General features: G+C 49.6%; 2 protein-coding genes across 2 annotated transcripts in view; both read left to right on the top strand.

The window, feature by feature from the left end:
• PDLIM1 (PDZ and LIM domain 1) overlaps positions 1 to 12176 on the top strand; it is a 34159-nt gene extending 21983 nt beyond the window's left edge. Inside the window, exons 5-7 of the mRNA XM_034662975.1 lie at positions 4434 to 4585; positions 11137 to 11254; positions 11673 to 12176. Coding sequence (XP_034518866.1) covers positions 4434 to 4585; positions 11137 to 11254; positions 11673 to 11859 — 457 coding nt within the window. The 3' untranslated portion in view covers positions 11860 to 12176. The remainder of the gene's footprint in view (positions 1 to 4433; positions 4586 to 11136; positions 11255 to 11672) is intronic.
• Positions 12177 to 13285: 1109 nt separating this feature from the next.
• The window catches only part of LOC100470213 (cytochrome P450 2C21), a 53961-nt gene continuing 50299 nt past the window's right edge, over positions 13286 to 16947 (top strand). The window contains exons 1-2 of the mRNA XM_034662973.1: positions 13286 to 13557; positions 14534 to 14749. The gene's annotated coding sequence lies outside the window, so the exon portion shown is untranslated. The remainder of the gene's footprint in view (positions 13558 to 14533; positions 14750 to 16947) is intronic.

Here is a 16947-nt window from a genome sequence, read left to right as displayed (position 1 = left end):
TATTTATTTGAGAGAGAGAGAGGGGTTATGAGCTGGCGGAGGGGCAGAGGGAGAAGCAGACTCCCTGATGAGCAGGGAACCCGACAGGAAGCTCGATCCCAGGACCCTGGGATCATGACCTGAGCCGAAGGCAGACACTTAACCAACGGAGCCACCCAGGCGCCCCTGGGAGAAAGATTTTTATGAAGAGAGTATCTTCCCCCTACCTGGATGCTTCTTATAATTCAAGTAATCCCCCCTTTTGTCCCAAACACTGTCTCACAGTTTTAGGGAGGAGCCAGAGTTGACTCACTGTGTGAGAACACGTGCCGTTAAGGTTGTATCGGCAGTGGGAATGTTTTCTCGCGGCCTGCTTGTGCAGGTGGGTGTTACGTACAGATCATCAAGTTGCTACACAGGTGCTGGCTCAAGTTTAAAAAAATTTAAAGCTCCCCTTGTGTCCCCACTCTGGCCACCTCATTATTTCGATGGCATGGACTTTCATCCCAGGGCTGCTGTGTTGAGCCATGTCCCAGATCTGGGGGTCTGCTGTTCTCCGTCCTTTTGGACCCTCTGACCTTCCCTCCAGCTGCTCCTTTGGCTGGAGCACGCCCGGGGGTCACACAGGGTCAGCAGCCTCGTCCTCCAGAATCTTCCTCTGCAACTGGAAATTTCTTCTCATTCCAAGGACCACTGGCATCCTTGGGGGACAGGCCCTGGGGTCCGGGCCTAAAAGAGTGGGAGTAAATATGAAACATTTAAGTTTAACATGTTAACAAAACATTAAACACTCAGCACCAAGTGTGACTTGGGGAGAAACAGGAACTAGGAATAGTGTAACGTCTGGTTAGCCCAAAGGAGTTGAGTTTTTTGTTTTTTTGAAGAAGTTGAGTATGATTAAAAGCTTGTATTTTGTTATTAAATGGGAAAGACTGGGTTCAGAAGAACATGGTATAACTTTCACTGCCCCCTCCTACTTCTTTCCCTGGTGACTCAGCTACGTCCATTGTATTTTTGAAACCTTATCACTATAGAATTCTTTCTTCCATTGTTGTTACTATATATGAAAAATGAGAATGCTTTTTTTTTTTTGCTCCATTTCTTATGCATGTTTTTGTCCTAGAATTACTTTTGTAACATATTCAGGATATTATTTTTGTTTTTGTTCTGTTTTTTTAAAGAAGATATTGTTTTTGTTTTTGTTTTTTAAATTACAATATAGGTGAAGGGTCCTCTTCATTCCCATCACCTGTTTCTCCCATCTTCTCACCCCTCCACCCATCTCCCTTCTGGTAACCATTAGTTTGTTCTCTCTACAGTTAAGAGTTTTTGGTTTATCTTTTTTATTCTTTGTTTTGTTGATAATACTGTTTTTGAATTAGATGTATCAATCCTTGAAATAAGCAGTGGATATTAAATATGTTTTATAAATTGTCAAGTGGTAGAACAGTATAATCATTATTTGAAAATAAATAGTTAATTGTTTTCCTTTTTTTTTAATCACAGAAATGCTTTACAAGACTGTGTGTTGGAAGAATATATGATGACCTTGTGGTTTGAGCTTTGTCATTTTTAGTGTTCCCTTGGTGGCTTCCAGACATAACAACATACACCAAAGAAGGGGAAGAATTCTCCCAAGAACATTCCATGGTCTGTTCTTGATTTTAAAATAGTTCTAAGTGTAATAGGAAAAAGGATTTATCAAAATAATGTAATATATTTATATAGGGCAAGCTCAGAACGCAAGACTCACGGAGAGAGTCAGGCATACAACTCAGACAACTGAACAGGTGGGCCAAGAGGAAGACCATGGCCCTTGGTGAAGACCACTCCTCAAGGTGGCCCATCATGTGCGTGGGAGATGGGAGGCTCCCACAGGCCCCTGCGGATGGGAGGGAGACAAAGGCAGGGACCAACCGGCCGCAGTGGACAGGGCTGGTGGCTGGCTTCCCTTCCCCCCACCACAGCAGCACAAGTGACCTGCTGATGAGTCTTTCTGCTTCCATTCTGACTTTCCCTGGCAGCAGCAAGGCATTTTTCGCTCTTTGAACTTTCATCGACGCAGCTGACTCTGCTTGCAGCCGGGCACCTGAGTACCCCAAGTGCCCTGGGAGGCTGACCGGGAAAGAAGGAGAAAGAGGGGCACGTGGGTGGCTCAGTGGGTTGAGTGTCCAACTCTTGATTTCGGCTGGGTCGTGATCTCAGGGTTGTGAGATCCAAGCCCCGTGTGGGGCCCCTGTGCTGGACAGGGAGCCTGCTTGGGATTCTCTCTCTCCTTCTCCCTCTGCCGCTTCCCTTGCTTGCGTGCTCATGCGCTCTCTCTCTCTCCAAATGGATAAAATCTTTAAAAAATATATAAGGAGAGGGAGAGGTAACCTGGGGAGAATTACCCCTATGATTACCTACATACCTGTTTTCTTTTTTAAAGGGAATGGGAATGAATGACACGTGGGTGGGTGGGCAGGCAGTGATTGAGTCAATGTCATTGGCATTATTCACCTGCACTTGTAAAAATGGCTTCAGCCCTACAGACAAAGTGGTTGGACTTGCTGAGAAAGACTGCTGGCGGCCACTGCCTGCCTTCTTAGATCTGGGAGGCGGCCCGGCGGGCTGGGGAGCCCAGAGCTCTGTTACCCACAGATGACGCCGCGCTTGCGCAGAAACCTATCCATCTATGGGTACGTCGCACCGCCATCTGACGTCTGCTCTTTGGGCCCATCGGGCGTACTGTCCCTCTTCCCTAGGGGGTGGCAGCTTCTGAAAAAGCAGCTGAGGCTGAGAAGCTGGAGGATCTGGGCCCAGGACGCTGGGCTGCTATTTCCCTGGCACACTCCTGGGAGGTCCTGCTGCCTTCTAGGGTCCCCTGTGACACCATACAAGTAGGGAGAGGGTGTTGCACATAGATCTGTTTGGCAATTTCCCTTCACCCCCTCATAGCTGCTGAGCCTGGGCCCGGTGCCAGGCACTGACCTGGGGTTGAGAATGTGCTAGTGAATAAGACAGACCAAGACCCTGTCCTCCTGGGGCTCACTGTCTAGGGGGAGAGGGACAGTGAGGACACAGACAGATGGACATAGAGTCCGTGGGATGAGGGTGAGACAAAATGGGGGCAGGGGGGGTTTAGCAGGGACATCTGAGCGGAGATGGGAGGGGAGCGCGGCCCCCATGGGGCGATCTGGAGAGCAAGGCCTCCAGGCACCAGGAGCAGTGGTGCACCTCCAGGCACCAGGAGCAGAGGCTCTGAGGCTGCCACGTTCTGGAAACAGCACAGAGGCTGGTGTGACGAAAGCTGAGCAAGCAGGGGCTGGCAGGTCATCTGTTTAGAGAGGGAAGCAGAGCTGCATTCTTCAGGGCTTTTCTCCATTTTGTCATGAGTATTTACTCCAAAGAAGATGAAATTGATTAAACTAGTATTTTGTTATTAGAAGTGTAAATATTTGGTTCTAAGTCAGATGAGAACACTTGGGGCCACATCATGACACAGTGTGATTCTCGTGTTTAATAGGTCACTGCAGCTTCTGTTTGGGAATAAGACTTTCCTGGGGCTGAGAATGACAGCGCGAGGACAGGTGACCAAGGTGGTCCATTGTGCGGGTCAGCAGTGGCGGACTGGACACACGGTGGGGGTGGGGGTGCTGAGAAGGGGACTCAGGACAGACTTTGCAAACAGAGCTGACTGGAGTCTCCTCCTCTTACCCCTTCCCAGACCAGGCAGCAGAGGCTCCTGGCCTGGAAAAGCCTAGAAAACGGGCCCTGGGGGGAACGGGCCCCAGCTCGGCCTGTTCTGTCCTGGGGGACCAAGCTCAGGCCTCAGCCCCTCCCTTGCCTCCGACCGCACGTTCCCATGTACAGGGCCCTTGTGGTTTTCAGCCTCGCCACCGGCCCTGTGAGCTGGGCCAAGCAGAGACTGCCGTCTGAGTTGTAGGTGAGGAGCCCCGAGCCCTTGGCCCCAAGCGCTGCGAGTTCACAGAGACACGCTCGCTGATAGCACTCTGAAACAGTCCGATATGGTCAGGAAGAAAGAACGCTGCCTTCTGCTCTGTGAGAAGCGTGCGTGCGGCCCGTCCTGAGGGGACCCAGCCGAGGTTTTAGTGGTCAGGTTGTGGTTGACATTTCTCTTCTAAATTTTCTTTTGACGTAATGTTGTTTATGTAATTAAGAAAGCAGCACAGCATTCCCATCCCATGGGATTATGCCAAAAAGTAATCCCGTTACTGCAAGTCTGTGGGAAGATAGCCTCTCACTGCACTCAAGCAGTAGCCAGCGCGGACCGCAGACAGCTCACCGTCCTGGCAGGACGGCTGTGGCTGCGTTCAGAGTGGGCTCTGTCCAGTGGCATCATTTCCAGCCACCCTCTGATTCAGGGGTGTCTTCACTGGGAAGGGGGTGCCTGGTGAAATTTTTTTTTTCTAACTTCTGACATTTCCTCGTGAATTTCCAAACATTCTTTACAGCTTAGACCATTCTCAGCCTCCAAGCGGACTCGTCATTGACAAAGAATCTGAAGTTTACAAGATGCTTCAAGAGAAACAGGAGTTAAATGAGCCCCCGAAGCAATCCACTTCATTCCTGGTTTTGCAGGAAATCCTAGAGTCCGAGGAGAAAGGTAATCCACCCTGTGTGCATGCATGCGGTCAGAGGCTCTCGGGCAAGGCCAGGGTCAGGGTCAGTCGTGGCTGAAACAAAGGCGAGTACAGCCCTGAGTGGGTGGAAGCACTGGAAAGCATGGCTTTTAAACCACTAAAAGCTCGGAGGGAGGGAGAATGAAAGAGCTCCCAGCCACACCTGGCCAGCTGTTTCCTGTCACATGAGCTTTAGGCTGATGTCAGGGTGACATTGACTGTTGTGGGATTCTCTTCGCCTGTCCCTTGGCCATTTGTTTGGTTTGAGCCCACATCCCATGCTTCCGTGGTGGCTGACGTGTGTGACTGGGTGAAGGCCATGGGCCGTGACAAGCAGAAGGAAAAGGAATCAGCAACAGAGAGAAGCTGGGTGCGGGGTGGTGTGTTTGTTCTTGCTTTCTGGTAGGTGGACTCCTGAGAGCCGGAGAACCCCCAGTTTGGCCACATTTTCCCCGTGTGACCTTTCCGGGCCTGTTCTCTCCTTGGTCAGTTGGGGGCCAGAATCCTCTCCTCTAAGCTTGGTGTGAGGATCCAGTGTCCTGCACGGCACAAACGCCCCCACCGTGACCGGCGCACAGGACGTGCTTCACACCTGTGGTTTTGTTTGCAAACCTTATCCAGAGGCTCTGGGCCAGCCTCAGCTCATCCAGGATGTGAGCTCTGGTGCCTGAGACACCCGGGGACCACCGTGTGGCTCGGCATCGCGGACAGACCCCCCCCCCCTTGGCTCTGTGGCCTTCCCCGAGGCGCAGGTGTTTCACGGGAGGCCTGCTTTCCCTCGTTCTCTCTTCCTTTCCCCAAAGTGTGCTCCTGTGAAGAGACAGCTGGTGATGGAGACAGTGAAACCTGCCCCGAGGGAGGGAGCAACTTGCTTGCTCAGGGCCACGGCTCAGCGCCCTCTGCAAGAGTAGCCTCCCACCCCCAGGCCCCCAGCTCCAGGTTTGGCTTCCTGGGAGTTCCTGAGCTGAGAATTCCCTACTGACAGAACCCAGACCCCAGCTTCTTAGAGAAATCAGCAGTTTACGAGAGCGGGAAGTTCCGGGAAGTTCTCCTTTTATGCTAAAAGGATATTGTTCTACCAGCAGTTAACCCCTTTGCTTGTTGTACCTGTGCATTTTGGAAGGAATGAGTCATATTCTGTATGAAGTTCCAGTATTAGGGCCAACCGACAAGTGACTTGGGGATCAACCCTGGAGGATGACCGTTTTATCAAAACATGTGAGAAACCACAACTTACTGTACTCTGAGTAAGTGGGTGCAAAACCCTTCAATTAAGAGAGGAAAAGTTAGTCTGTTCCAGCCCAAACTAGGACATAGATTCTGCAGGTCTCATCTAGTCAAATTGCCCTTGTGTCACAGAGAAGGACCTAAAGCCCAGGCCCACCAAGCTGCCCTGAGGTAGCAGTTCTGTGCTCATCAAGATCTGAACTCCTTCCATCTGTGCTCTATCTACCAAGCCCGTGGCTTCCATTCTCAAGGTTACCTCATGGCCCTACTTGGCAGCTGGTGCTCCAGCCATCATGACCACATCCAGGCACCAGGAAGGAAGAAGGACTGAGTGGGACTCCTCCTTTCAGACAAGCCAGCTTTTTCTTTCCCAAAAGTCCTGCACTAGCATTCCATTTAATTTGACCAGGATTTAGTCACATGACCACATCTAGTTGAAGGAGAGTCTGAGAATTATAGTTCTTTCCTCCCCGGGATGGATATCATCTTGCCCCAAAGAAAATAAAAATTTTGCTAAAAAGAAGGAAGATAATGGATCTTATAGTCTCTCCCATATCTCTTAATATGTAGTTGCAGTAAATTTTCACGGAATGAAACAGCAGTAGTTCTGGTCCATATATCTGCCGTTTGCAGAAAGCTCTTGGGGAAAGGAACTCAAATGTCTGTTTTTATTCGAGATGAAATGGGCAAAGCTCAAGGCAGTGTTTGGTACATAGTAAAGCACTCAGTGAGGGCTACTGTCATTCGAGAAGTCCTCGGGTTCATAAAGCAGCACTGCCCTCGTAGCACTGCATCCATGATCTGCCTGTGACCCACCTGGAGACCGCAAGCGGGTTGCCCATCTCTCTGAGCCCTAGCTTCTGCACATGTCCAGCGAGGCTAATAATGGCTACTTCACAGATGTCGTGTTTTTGTTTTTGTTTTTTTTTAAGATTTTATTTATTTATTTGAGAGAGTGAGTGAGAGAGAGAGAACGAGCAGCGGGGAGGGGCAGAAGGCGAGGGAGAAGCAGACTCACCCCTAAGCAAGGAGCCTGATGCAGGACTCGATCCCAGGACCCTGAGATTATGACCTGAGTTGAAGACAGATGCTTAACCGCTTAACCAACTGAGCCACCCAGGCGCCCTTCACAGATGGTTTGAAGCATTAAGACAGATGGTGCACGTAAAGTGCCAGGCCCAGTGTCAGTGAGGCCCCACATGGGAGGCTTGGCTGCCACAGGGTTTGGTGATAAACCTCCAGAAGATTCAATGTGGGTCTTCTCCTTTTGGATGAAATTCAACCTCTGGACTGGAAGAAAGGGTCCTAGGTTTCTCAGACTTCATTTTGTTCTGGGTCAAATTCCAGATTTGCAGGGAACAAGGAGGTTTTATTCTGTATTTTCAAGTTGTGGTGAACTACAGCTAGCATAAGATTTACTGTCTTGACCATATTTAAGTGCACAGTTTGGTGGCATTAGCTACATCCGTACCATCATGCAGCCATGGGCACCACCCACCCGCAGAGCTCTGTCTTGCAGAACTGAAGCTCGGTACCCGATCATCACTCACTCCTCGTAGCCCCCTCCCCCAGCCCATGGAAACCACCATTCCATTTTCTGTTTCTACGAATGTGACTGCGTCCAGCACTTCCTGTGAGGGGAATCATACCACATTTGTCTTTTGTGACTGGCTTGTTTCACTTCGCATAATGTCCTGAAGGTTCATCCATATTGTAGCAGGTGTCAGCATTTCCTTCCTTCTAAGACCGAATATTCTGCAGTGTGTCTATAGCACATCTTGCTTATCACCCATCTGGCCATTTAAGGGGAATTTTAATGAGAGGAGACTTGGAAGGAGGCATCGGGGAGAAAACACTGTGGGCACCCGTGGCTCTGAGATGAGAAAGATGGAGACTTGCTCAGGAAGTCCCGGTGTCCAGGGTCACGGGAAGATCCTCACATGGTCTGGAGTCAGATCCTGGAGGACCACCATGTGCTTAAGGACCATGAATTTGATTCTTTGGTAATGTGGAGCCATGGAAGGTTATTGAGCAGTGAAGTGGGTAGGAAAAAAGCTGTGCTTTACTGAACCCATTGTCAGTTTTTCCCAGAAAGCGTTGACATGCAAGTTTCACTGGAAAAAGAGAAATCTGGAAATTTTTGGAGCTTCCCAGAGTCCAAAGGGAGCTAATAGTTTTACTGTAAGCTTGCTGAGAAGGACAAAATGACATTTCTTTGAGTTTGCAGTGTTGGCTGTAAGCGAGAGAAAAAAATGGGGCCAGCAGGTGGCGCTGCAGGACTGGACACACGGCCGACATCGCCCTGCACCCAGCTGCCTCTTGCCATGCTGTGCCCAGTTTCTCTCTCTCTCTTTCTCTCTTTTTAGAAAATCATGTCTACACTCAACCTGGGGCTTGAACTCATGACTTTGAGATCAAGAGTCTCATGCTGTACTGACTGAGCCAACTAGGTGACCCCTGCCCCAGGTCCAGGTTCATCCAGTTACTTCTCTTTATTTGGAGAAGGGATGTGGATTCTCCTACCAAGTGGGGCTCTCATATTCCTCATTCCTTCTCTCCTGCCCTCCTGCAAATGCAGCCCGATCCTGGTAAATTTTCTGCTGGTCAAATGAATCATGTGAAAAACAGCCCATCACCTGAGATCACAGCCTCACCCAGCTGGTTCCCTGGGCAGTCGGTTACCCTTGCAAGCCATCTGCATATGCAGAGATGCCACAGTCACCGCATTTCCTTCTTTGGGGGGGGGGCAGGTGGCTCTAGCAGCCTGTTTGGGATGCTTAGAGGCATGAAGCTGGCCACCCAGGCCCTTCTGAGATCCCTGTTGGGAGCCAGGATTAGGGTGACAGGAGGGGCATTTGTCTTGGGTACAGAATTTAAGAGGGCACCAAAAAAACAATCCAGACAAAAATGATACTTCCATGCAGTGTTTTTTTAAAATCACAATTAATGCAAAAAAAAAAAAAAAAGTCTGTAATGAATTTGAGACTGGGTCCAAGGAAGGGAGGAAGGTTTGGGAAGGCAAAAAGGGATGTGGACTTGGGATGACCAAAGCGCCAAAGGCAGCCAACCGGGTGGCACCAAGCCTTCCCCTGTGCCTAATAGTAGAGCTTATGGCTGAAAAGAGTGGAAACCCTGGGGCCTCCTAACATCTGCCCCTCTCATGTGTCACCAGATGGACGTCTGTGTTGATCAGTTCCCAGTGCAGAAGGTTCCCTGCCCTGTTGGGGGAGCCCTAAGAGACCACGCCATCCACACCCCATGATAGGGCCTTTAAAACAGGCTGCTTTTAAATATTCCCTCTTGCTGTTCTCCATAAGGCACCCCGATCTTCCAGGCTGGCTGGCCCCTGGCGTTGGCCCGCAGTGGGCTGCAGAATGCCCTTCTTGTTTGTGTTCCATGAGAGCTGCTGGTTGGGCTGTGGGTCGGCCCAGTGTGGCGGGGCTGGGCCTGGCTCCGTGAGTCTTCCTGTGCCAGGAGCCCAGCACGGGGAGGCGTCACCCTCGGGGCCTTGCTGCTAAGGCAGAGGTCAGAAGCTCCATGGAGACAGGACCACACCACACAGATGCACCTCCTGCTTCTGCCAGAACAGGGCTCCCATCCGCTCCCATTCCATTGGCCAAAACAAGTCATGGGGCCAAACATGGAGTCTGTGGCGTGGGGCGTGTACTCCACCGAGAGCTTGGTGCTGTTGACATTTGGGGCCAGGTAATTCCTCGTGGTGGGGCTGTTCTGTGCATTTTAGGACATTTAACATCCCTGGCCTCTGCCCTGTGGAGGCCAGAAGCACTGCTCTCCAGTTGTGACAACCCAAACTCTTTGCCCAGGGACAAGATCATCCCCAGTAGGGAATCACTGACCTACTGGGATGCCTGGCAGATTAGGGACGGGACACATAATTGTGGGCAAAATACATAGTCCACCATCCTAGCCAGTTATAAAATTCATCTCAAGTTTTGGTTCGGAAGCACCAGTCAACATAGGGGGACTCCTTTTCTAAAAGGACAAGGGAACCAGGGCCCTCATTTGTCAGCCCCAGGATTGCCCAGCCTAGCTGTGGTTACAAGATGACTCTCCTCACCCCTTCACCTTACACAGGAAACCATTTTCTTGCTCTTGTCCAGTGGCTCTCAAAGTGTGGTTCTGGGACCAGAAGCCTCAGCAGCACCTGAGAACTTACTAGAAATGCAACTTCATGGGCCCTACTCCAGGCCCCCCGAAGTAGAAGGGCTGGTGGTGAGACCCAGTGAGCTGCATCGGAGTCAGCCCTCCACGTCATTCTGCGCACAGGAATGTTTGAGAACAGCTGCTTTTGTCCGAAGAAGTGGGTTTTAACCGGGGAAATAGAGTAGGATCTCCTAGGGCCCCTGCCTCTAGAGATGCTCCTTTAGCAGCTCTGGGGAGGAGCCTGGTCTGTGAATTTTAGGAAGTCTCTGCTGGTGCCTGGCCCGCTCACCGATGCCTGTTCAGAACCACGGTGTAGAGGCTTCTTGGCCACAGCATGTTGGACCGAGGTAGGGACCATCAGGCCTTGGTCATGGCATTTCACCGTTCACTTCTGTGCGTTTACGGAGCCTCTGGTGTATGCTCAGCCCCATGCTCAGCTCTGTGGAATGTCGCAAAGCATGTAAGACAGGGTCCTGGTGCTCTGGGAATCTGCAGTCCCGTCACAGCCGACGAGATGCGAACCAGCCGAATAGATGCAGTAACAGTCATTTTAATAGCTTGCCGTCGTTAAGCGCTCCCAGGGCACAGTGCTCTGAAGGCGCGCCGGGTTGCGCCCCAGTCCACCCAGCAGCCCCAGCGTTCCGGCGCCGACGTGGCCGCAGGAAGGTCGCCCGCTCTGCCCTGTAGCTGGCGGGCTTTACCTGGCTGCCTGCAGATGCGCTACTGTCAGGATTTTGTATTTCTTGTGATGTGGGTTTCTTTCAGCATCTGAGTACACTGTCTTTCAGTGATCCGATAACATCTTTATTTAGTCCATCTGTAGAAGTCATTGTGAAGTTCCCATAACGTAGGTGCGTGCATCTAATCAGAATGAAATGAGGGCTGACTTGGTGCCAGCTGCTGTGGGACGGCCTTGTGTGTACTTTTTAATCCTTCCGTACCATGGTGAAGGGGGAAATGATCTCCTGTTTTATGGAAAAGGAAACTGAGGACCAGAGAGGTTAAGTAACTTTTCCAGGGTCACACAGCAGAGTCAGGTCTGTTAGATTCCGGGAACTTGCTGGAACATATAAGTGACTCTGAAAAAGCTAACTGGAACTTCGGCAACCTTTCCTGACCAACCCAAGTGTTTTCCTCATTATAGGGGATCCCAACAAGCCCTCAGGTTTCAGAAGTGTCAAGGCTCCGGTCACCAAAGTGGCTGCATCTATTGGCAACGCCCAGAAATTGCCCATGTGTGACAAATGTGGCACCGGCATTGTGTGAGTATCTGCCTTGCCCCGGCATCCGAGGCCCCGCAGGTGGGGTAAACCATGCAGCTGTGGAAAGTGCCAGATGTTGCCCATTTTGGGTGTGATGGGGAAGAATTCCTCCCTGGGAAATGGAGCAGAGAGGCCAAGTAGGCCTTTATGTCCAGAGGCAGGTGTGAAGGTTCTCCTTAGCCACGGAACCCTGAGGGTGTGACTCATGTCAAACCAGAGAAAGGGCCGCTCTGTTGAAGAGGGAGGGCTTCACAAGTAATGTCTGTGGAGCCCAGGAACGAGCAGCTGCTTTATGACTGGAGGCCAGTTCTGAGGCCCTGGTCTGCCCTTTGATGGGCCCCATGGAAGGACCCCCTGGCCCTGGTGCCTCCTTCAGGTGCTTGTCACTAACAGAGCCCTTTCCTTCCCCCTCCTGCAGTGGCGTGTTCGTGAAGTTGCGGGACCGCCACCGTCACCCTGAGTGTTATGTGTGCACTGACTGTGGCACCAACCTGAAACAGAAGGGCCATTTCTTTGTGGAGGATCAAATCTACTGTGAAAAGCACGCCCGGGAGCGGGTCACACCCCCTGAGGGCTACGACGTGGTCACTGTGTTCCCCAAGTGACCCAGCAGGTCTCCTTCTCTCCATGCTCTGGCCCTCTCCTCTCCTGAAAGTTCTGGCTGACTTTGGTTTTATCCTTGCTCATTAAACACCACATCTCCCTGCCTCTGCTAACTGACTCACTGGCTGTGTGGCACCTGCTTTTACATTTAACAGAGGATTGTTTTGTTCCACGTCCCCTTGCCAGCGTCCCTGGGTCTTCTCTTTGTCTCAGTTCATCTTTGCTGCCAGTGGACATCAACCACATTTGAACCAAACCGAATTGAATATGCCTGATGTTGATTTCGTTTTTACTCAATAAATTTATAGACTCCAAGGCAGTGTCGTGTCTGTTTATCATTTCCCCATGCGTCCTCTTTCCTGTCTCAAGCCAGATGAGGTTTCTGAGGCCTCTGCTCTTGTCTTGGGTTCCCCACTTCTCTGAGATTTGCAGGCCTTCTCCTCCAGGTGTGAGAAGATTGACATCTGAATGAGCCGTGTTCTCACCTTTCTTTGAAGCTTGCTCCAAATTCTCTTTCTCTGATGCTAATACAAGGTCAGCCTCGTTATGTTGTAACGCAATGATGTCTTCTTTTCTCTGGCTGTTCTGGGATTTATCTGAGGACATGAATGCTTCCCAAATAAGAGATGGAGAGCGTTACCGGTTGGCCTTCGAATATTCCCTAATGAGTCCCTCTCCAGGCTGCTTGCTGCCACTACAGCTTGCGCTGCTTTGTAAAGGGAGGCAGACTCGGGATGGGTATCACCTAGGTGCTAAACGTAGACACCTCTTGGTAGTCCCTTGTGGAATTTTGACAGCAAACAGACAAGTTCAGCAGCCACAGCCTGAGAAGGACATGGGACCAGTGGTTAGGGACCTATAGGGATGTGGCTCTGGGTCATACATCAGAGAAGCCTCAGATACACAGAGCCGCTGGGTGAGGGTGAAGGGAATCCAGAATGTGTGGTAGAGACTGGAGATAATGAGCCTGAATTACCAGCTTCAGGTGCAGGGGCTGTTGTTTATCCCAGTGACCTTCCTCTCTTCAGCTTCCCACAGGAAAAGCCGGCCCACCAGATCTGGGCCGGGCTGCCTTCAGAAGTCCCACGAAGACTCCCCCAACATTGACACCTGCTGTGTCACTCAGATACCCCTTCAGAACCCAAGGACTCAGCCCCTGAGTTGCCAGGAGAGTTGCCAGTTGGAGGGCGCCATCCATCAACCCTCTTCCAGAGTGTCTCAGCTGAAGAGAGCTACTGCACGGCCCCTTTCCCAGGTGGTCTGGTGCCTGGGGAGGCAAGCATATCCGGACCTGGCGCCCTGCCCCAGCCCTGGACAGCTTTGTGTAGGGGTCAGCTGAGGCCTCCATTAAAGCTGTATTGCTCATAGCCAATGTCTCCCCCTGCCCAACTCTGCTTCCCTCCCTCCCTCCCTCATCCCCCCCCCAGGTCATGGTCCCAAGGGCACCCCTCCTAAACTTTCCCCTCACTACCCCCAGGTCACAGTTTGCTTCCTGGGAAAACCAATTTGTGACAACCATGACAGAAACTTTGGATTTTTTTTTTTTTTTCTGAGATGGGATTTATTTGGAGGGTTTTTTCACAGGGACATACCTTAAGCTGACTTATCCAATCAAACGACTGATTTTTATTCCATCTCAAAAACTCACCATCATGGGCAAGAGTGCACACAGACCAGATAGGACTACTGCCCTGGTCCAGGTAAGAATTGGAAAGCCTGGCACAGGGCGGTGGAGGTGGGAGTGGGGAGATGTCACTGGATTTGAGATAGATTTTTAATATAGAGCAGACTGACTTGGGCTGCCCTCCTTCTGTCTCCTTCCTTGACCAGACAACAAAGAGCTTCTCCCCCAATAATGGGCCCCCAGAGCAGGAGACCTGTCAACTCTGCCAGCCCCATTGTTCTAAGCCGGAAGTTCAGAATGGCAGGAGAAAGTGTGGCAGGTGTGGTCTGGTATCCCCAGTCCCTTGGGCATGAGCCGAAGGTTGGCTCCCTCACCTGCCACGCTCATGCACCTCCAAGAGACCTGCTCTCAAGGAAAGAGTAGCATCTAGAAAGTACTTCCGGTGTGATGGTCCCTTACACTGATGGCACTTTACAGATTACAAAATGCATTTACGTTTGTTGTATTGCCCTGGGAGCATCACGAACCCTACTAACAGGCGATTTCACAGGTGGGGAACCAGGGACTTGTTGCGAATGAGAATTTGAATGTATAGGGTCATGAACAAGCATGTGCTGGAATTCATAGGGAACACTGTGGTTTCTGCTCTGGACGAATGCCTGTGGCCAAGGACTGAGAGCATGAGGGGATTTGTTGGCAGTGGTTAGGTTGTGGCTGACTGCCCTCCTCCCTCTAAATATTCTCTTGATGCCATGTCATTGAACCAATTTGAAAAGAATTAAAGTGTTTCTATCCAATGGGATTAAGCCAACAAGGAATCTAATGGCTGAAACTATTTGGTAGAAGACACTGCATTGAAGCAACAGCCAGTTTGGGTGATAAATAGGCCTCAAAACCTCAGCAGAACCGTCTGTCAGATTAAGAGAGGGTTTCCTCCATTGTCATGACCTGTGTATATCCTGAGATTTGTGTTTAATGTTCTCTGAAGGGAGATGCTTGGTGAATTGTTTCTAACTTCTGACATATTGTGAATTTCCATACACTCTTCACAGATTAAAGCATTACCCTCTTGGCAACCTTGGCATAGGCCAAAAATCCGACGTTTATGAGATGCTACAGGAGAAACAAGAGTTTAAAAAAAAGTAGTCCACCTCGTTCCAGCTTCTACAGGAAATCCTGGAGTCTGAGGAAAAAGGCAACCAGTCTGCACGGGGGCAGAGGCTGCTGTTCAAGGCCTGGCGTGTGGGTCGCTCATTGCTGAGACACAGGTGAGCAGAGCCTAGCAGTGGGAGGAGAGAGTACAGTGTGGGCCATTAAACACGGATAGATAAAATATTCTATGCCTTCTTGTCTTGGTCTGTGTTACAGAAGCTGCAGATCTGGTGGTTTCCTGTCACGTGTGTACACACAGCTGAGGGCTGGGTAGATTATCTTGTGGTGGGACGTGGTTGTTTTGTCCCTCAGGCCCCCCTTGATCTGATTTGAGCCCAGCCATCCTCTTCCTGCTGTAATTGGTGGGTGCAGATAGGCAAAGGCCACGGGCAGTAGAGATTGAAGCACGACGAGCCACCAGCACAATGAATCCGGGCTGTGGGCGTCATCTTGTGACTGAGCAGATGCCATGTTACTTTTGTGCTCGTGTGTTGGGCACATTGGAGTCCTGTTTTACTGCTCTCCACTCTTCTCCCCACTATACCTGTCTGCCATGGCAGCGTCCTCCCTCCTGAGAAGTACTCTGATGGGGAGAGACCGGCCTCAGCCAGACTGCCACTCCCTTGGGCTCATCCCACTCTGAAAGGGACTGAGCTTTTTTTCCCAGGGCAGCCAGTTCCACCACTCCTAGCTGTGAGAACTTAGCCAAGGCACTTGTCTTTCCTGACGTGGGGACCCTGCATTGCCATTTGTGTCCTCTACGCTCTTGATCTGTCTTCTTTCTGGCATCTGTTTGACTTCTGTAGTCATCTTTATTATTTCCTTCTTTCTCTTTGCCTTGGGTTAGTTTGATCTTTTTCTAGTTAGTTTAAGGTGGACATTTAGTTCATTGGCTTAAGACATTTTTTTTTTCTAATACAAGTGTTTAGTAGGATATATTTCCCTACAAGCTCTCCTTTGGCCACATATCACAAATTTGATACGCTCTGTTTTCATTTTCATTCATTTCAAAATAGTTTTCTGGTTTCTCCTGTGATTTCTTCTCTGACCCCTGGATATGTAGGAGCATTGTGTTTCATATCTAAATATTTGGTGGTTTTCCAGCTATCTTTCTGTTATTGATACCTAATTCAATTCCACTATGAATTGGAATTAAATCCTTTTTGATTGACCAACTATCAGTTTCTTTTGTAGCCCAGGTCGTGGTCTGTACTGGTGAATGTTCTATATGTACTTAAGGAGGATGTGTATTCTGCTATTTAGGATGGAGTGTTTCATTTATTTATTTTTTATAATAATATATATATATTTTAATTTTTTTATTATATTATTTTCGTCACCATACAGTACATCCCTGGTTTCTGATGTAAAGTTCCGTAATTCATTAGTTGCGTATAACGCCCAGTGCACCATGCAATATGTGCCCTCCTTAATATCCATCACCAGCCTATCCCATTCCCCCACCCCCCTCCCCCNGTCCATAGTCTCTCATGTTTCATTCCCCCTTCTGATTACCCCCCTTTTCTTTATCCCTTTCTTCCCCTACCGATCATCCTAGTTCTTATGTTCCATAGATGAGAGAAATCATATGATAATTGTCTTTCTCTGCTTGACTTATTTCACTTAGCATTATCTCCTCCAGTGCCGTCCATGTTGCAGCAAATGTTGAGAATTCGTTCTTTCTGATAGCTGAGTAATATTCCATTGTATATATGGACCACAGCTTCTTAATCCAGTCATCTGTTGAAGGGCATCTCGGCTCCTTCCATGATTTGGCTATTGTGGACAATGCAGCTATGAACATTGGGGTGCATATGGCCCTTCTCTTTACTACGTCTGTATCTTTGGGGTAAACACCCAGTAGTGGCCCAGTAGGATCATAGGGTAGCTCAATTTATAACTTTTTAAGGGACCTCTACACTGTTTTCCAGAGTGGCTGTACCAACGCATTCCCACCAATAATGTAGGAGGGATCCCCTTTCTCCACATCCTCTCCAGCAATTGTTGTTTCTTGCCTTGTCAGTTTTTGCCATTCTAACTGGTGNTTGTTTCTTGCCTTGTCTATCTTTGCCATTCTAACTGGCGTAAGGTGGTATCTCAGTGTGGTTTTGATTTGAATTTCCCTGATGGCTAATGATTTTGAACATTTTTTCATGTGTCTGTTAGCCATTTGTATGTCTTCATTGGAAAAGTGTCTGTTCATATCTTCTGCCCATTTTATGATTTGTTTATTTGTTTCTCATGTATTGAGTTTGAGAAGTTCTTTGCAGATCTTGGATACCAGTCTTTTATCCGTACTGTCATTTGCAAATAT

Source organism: Ailuropoda melanoleuca, chromosome 6, assembly GCF_002007445.2.
Source record: "Ailuropoda melanoleuca isolate Jingjing chromosome 6, ASM200744v2, whole genome shotgun sequence".
NCBI classification, from domain to species: Eukaryota; Metazoa; Chordata; class Mammalia; order Carnivora; family Ursidae; genus Ailuropoda; species Ailuropoda melanoleuca.
Note: the sequence above shows the minus strand (reverse complement) of the source record. Positions and strands in the feature narration are given on the sequence as shown.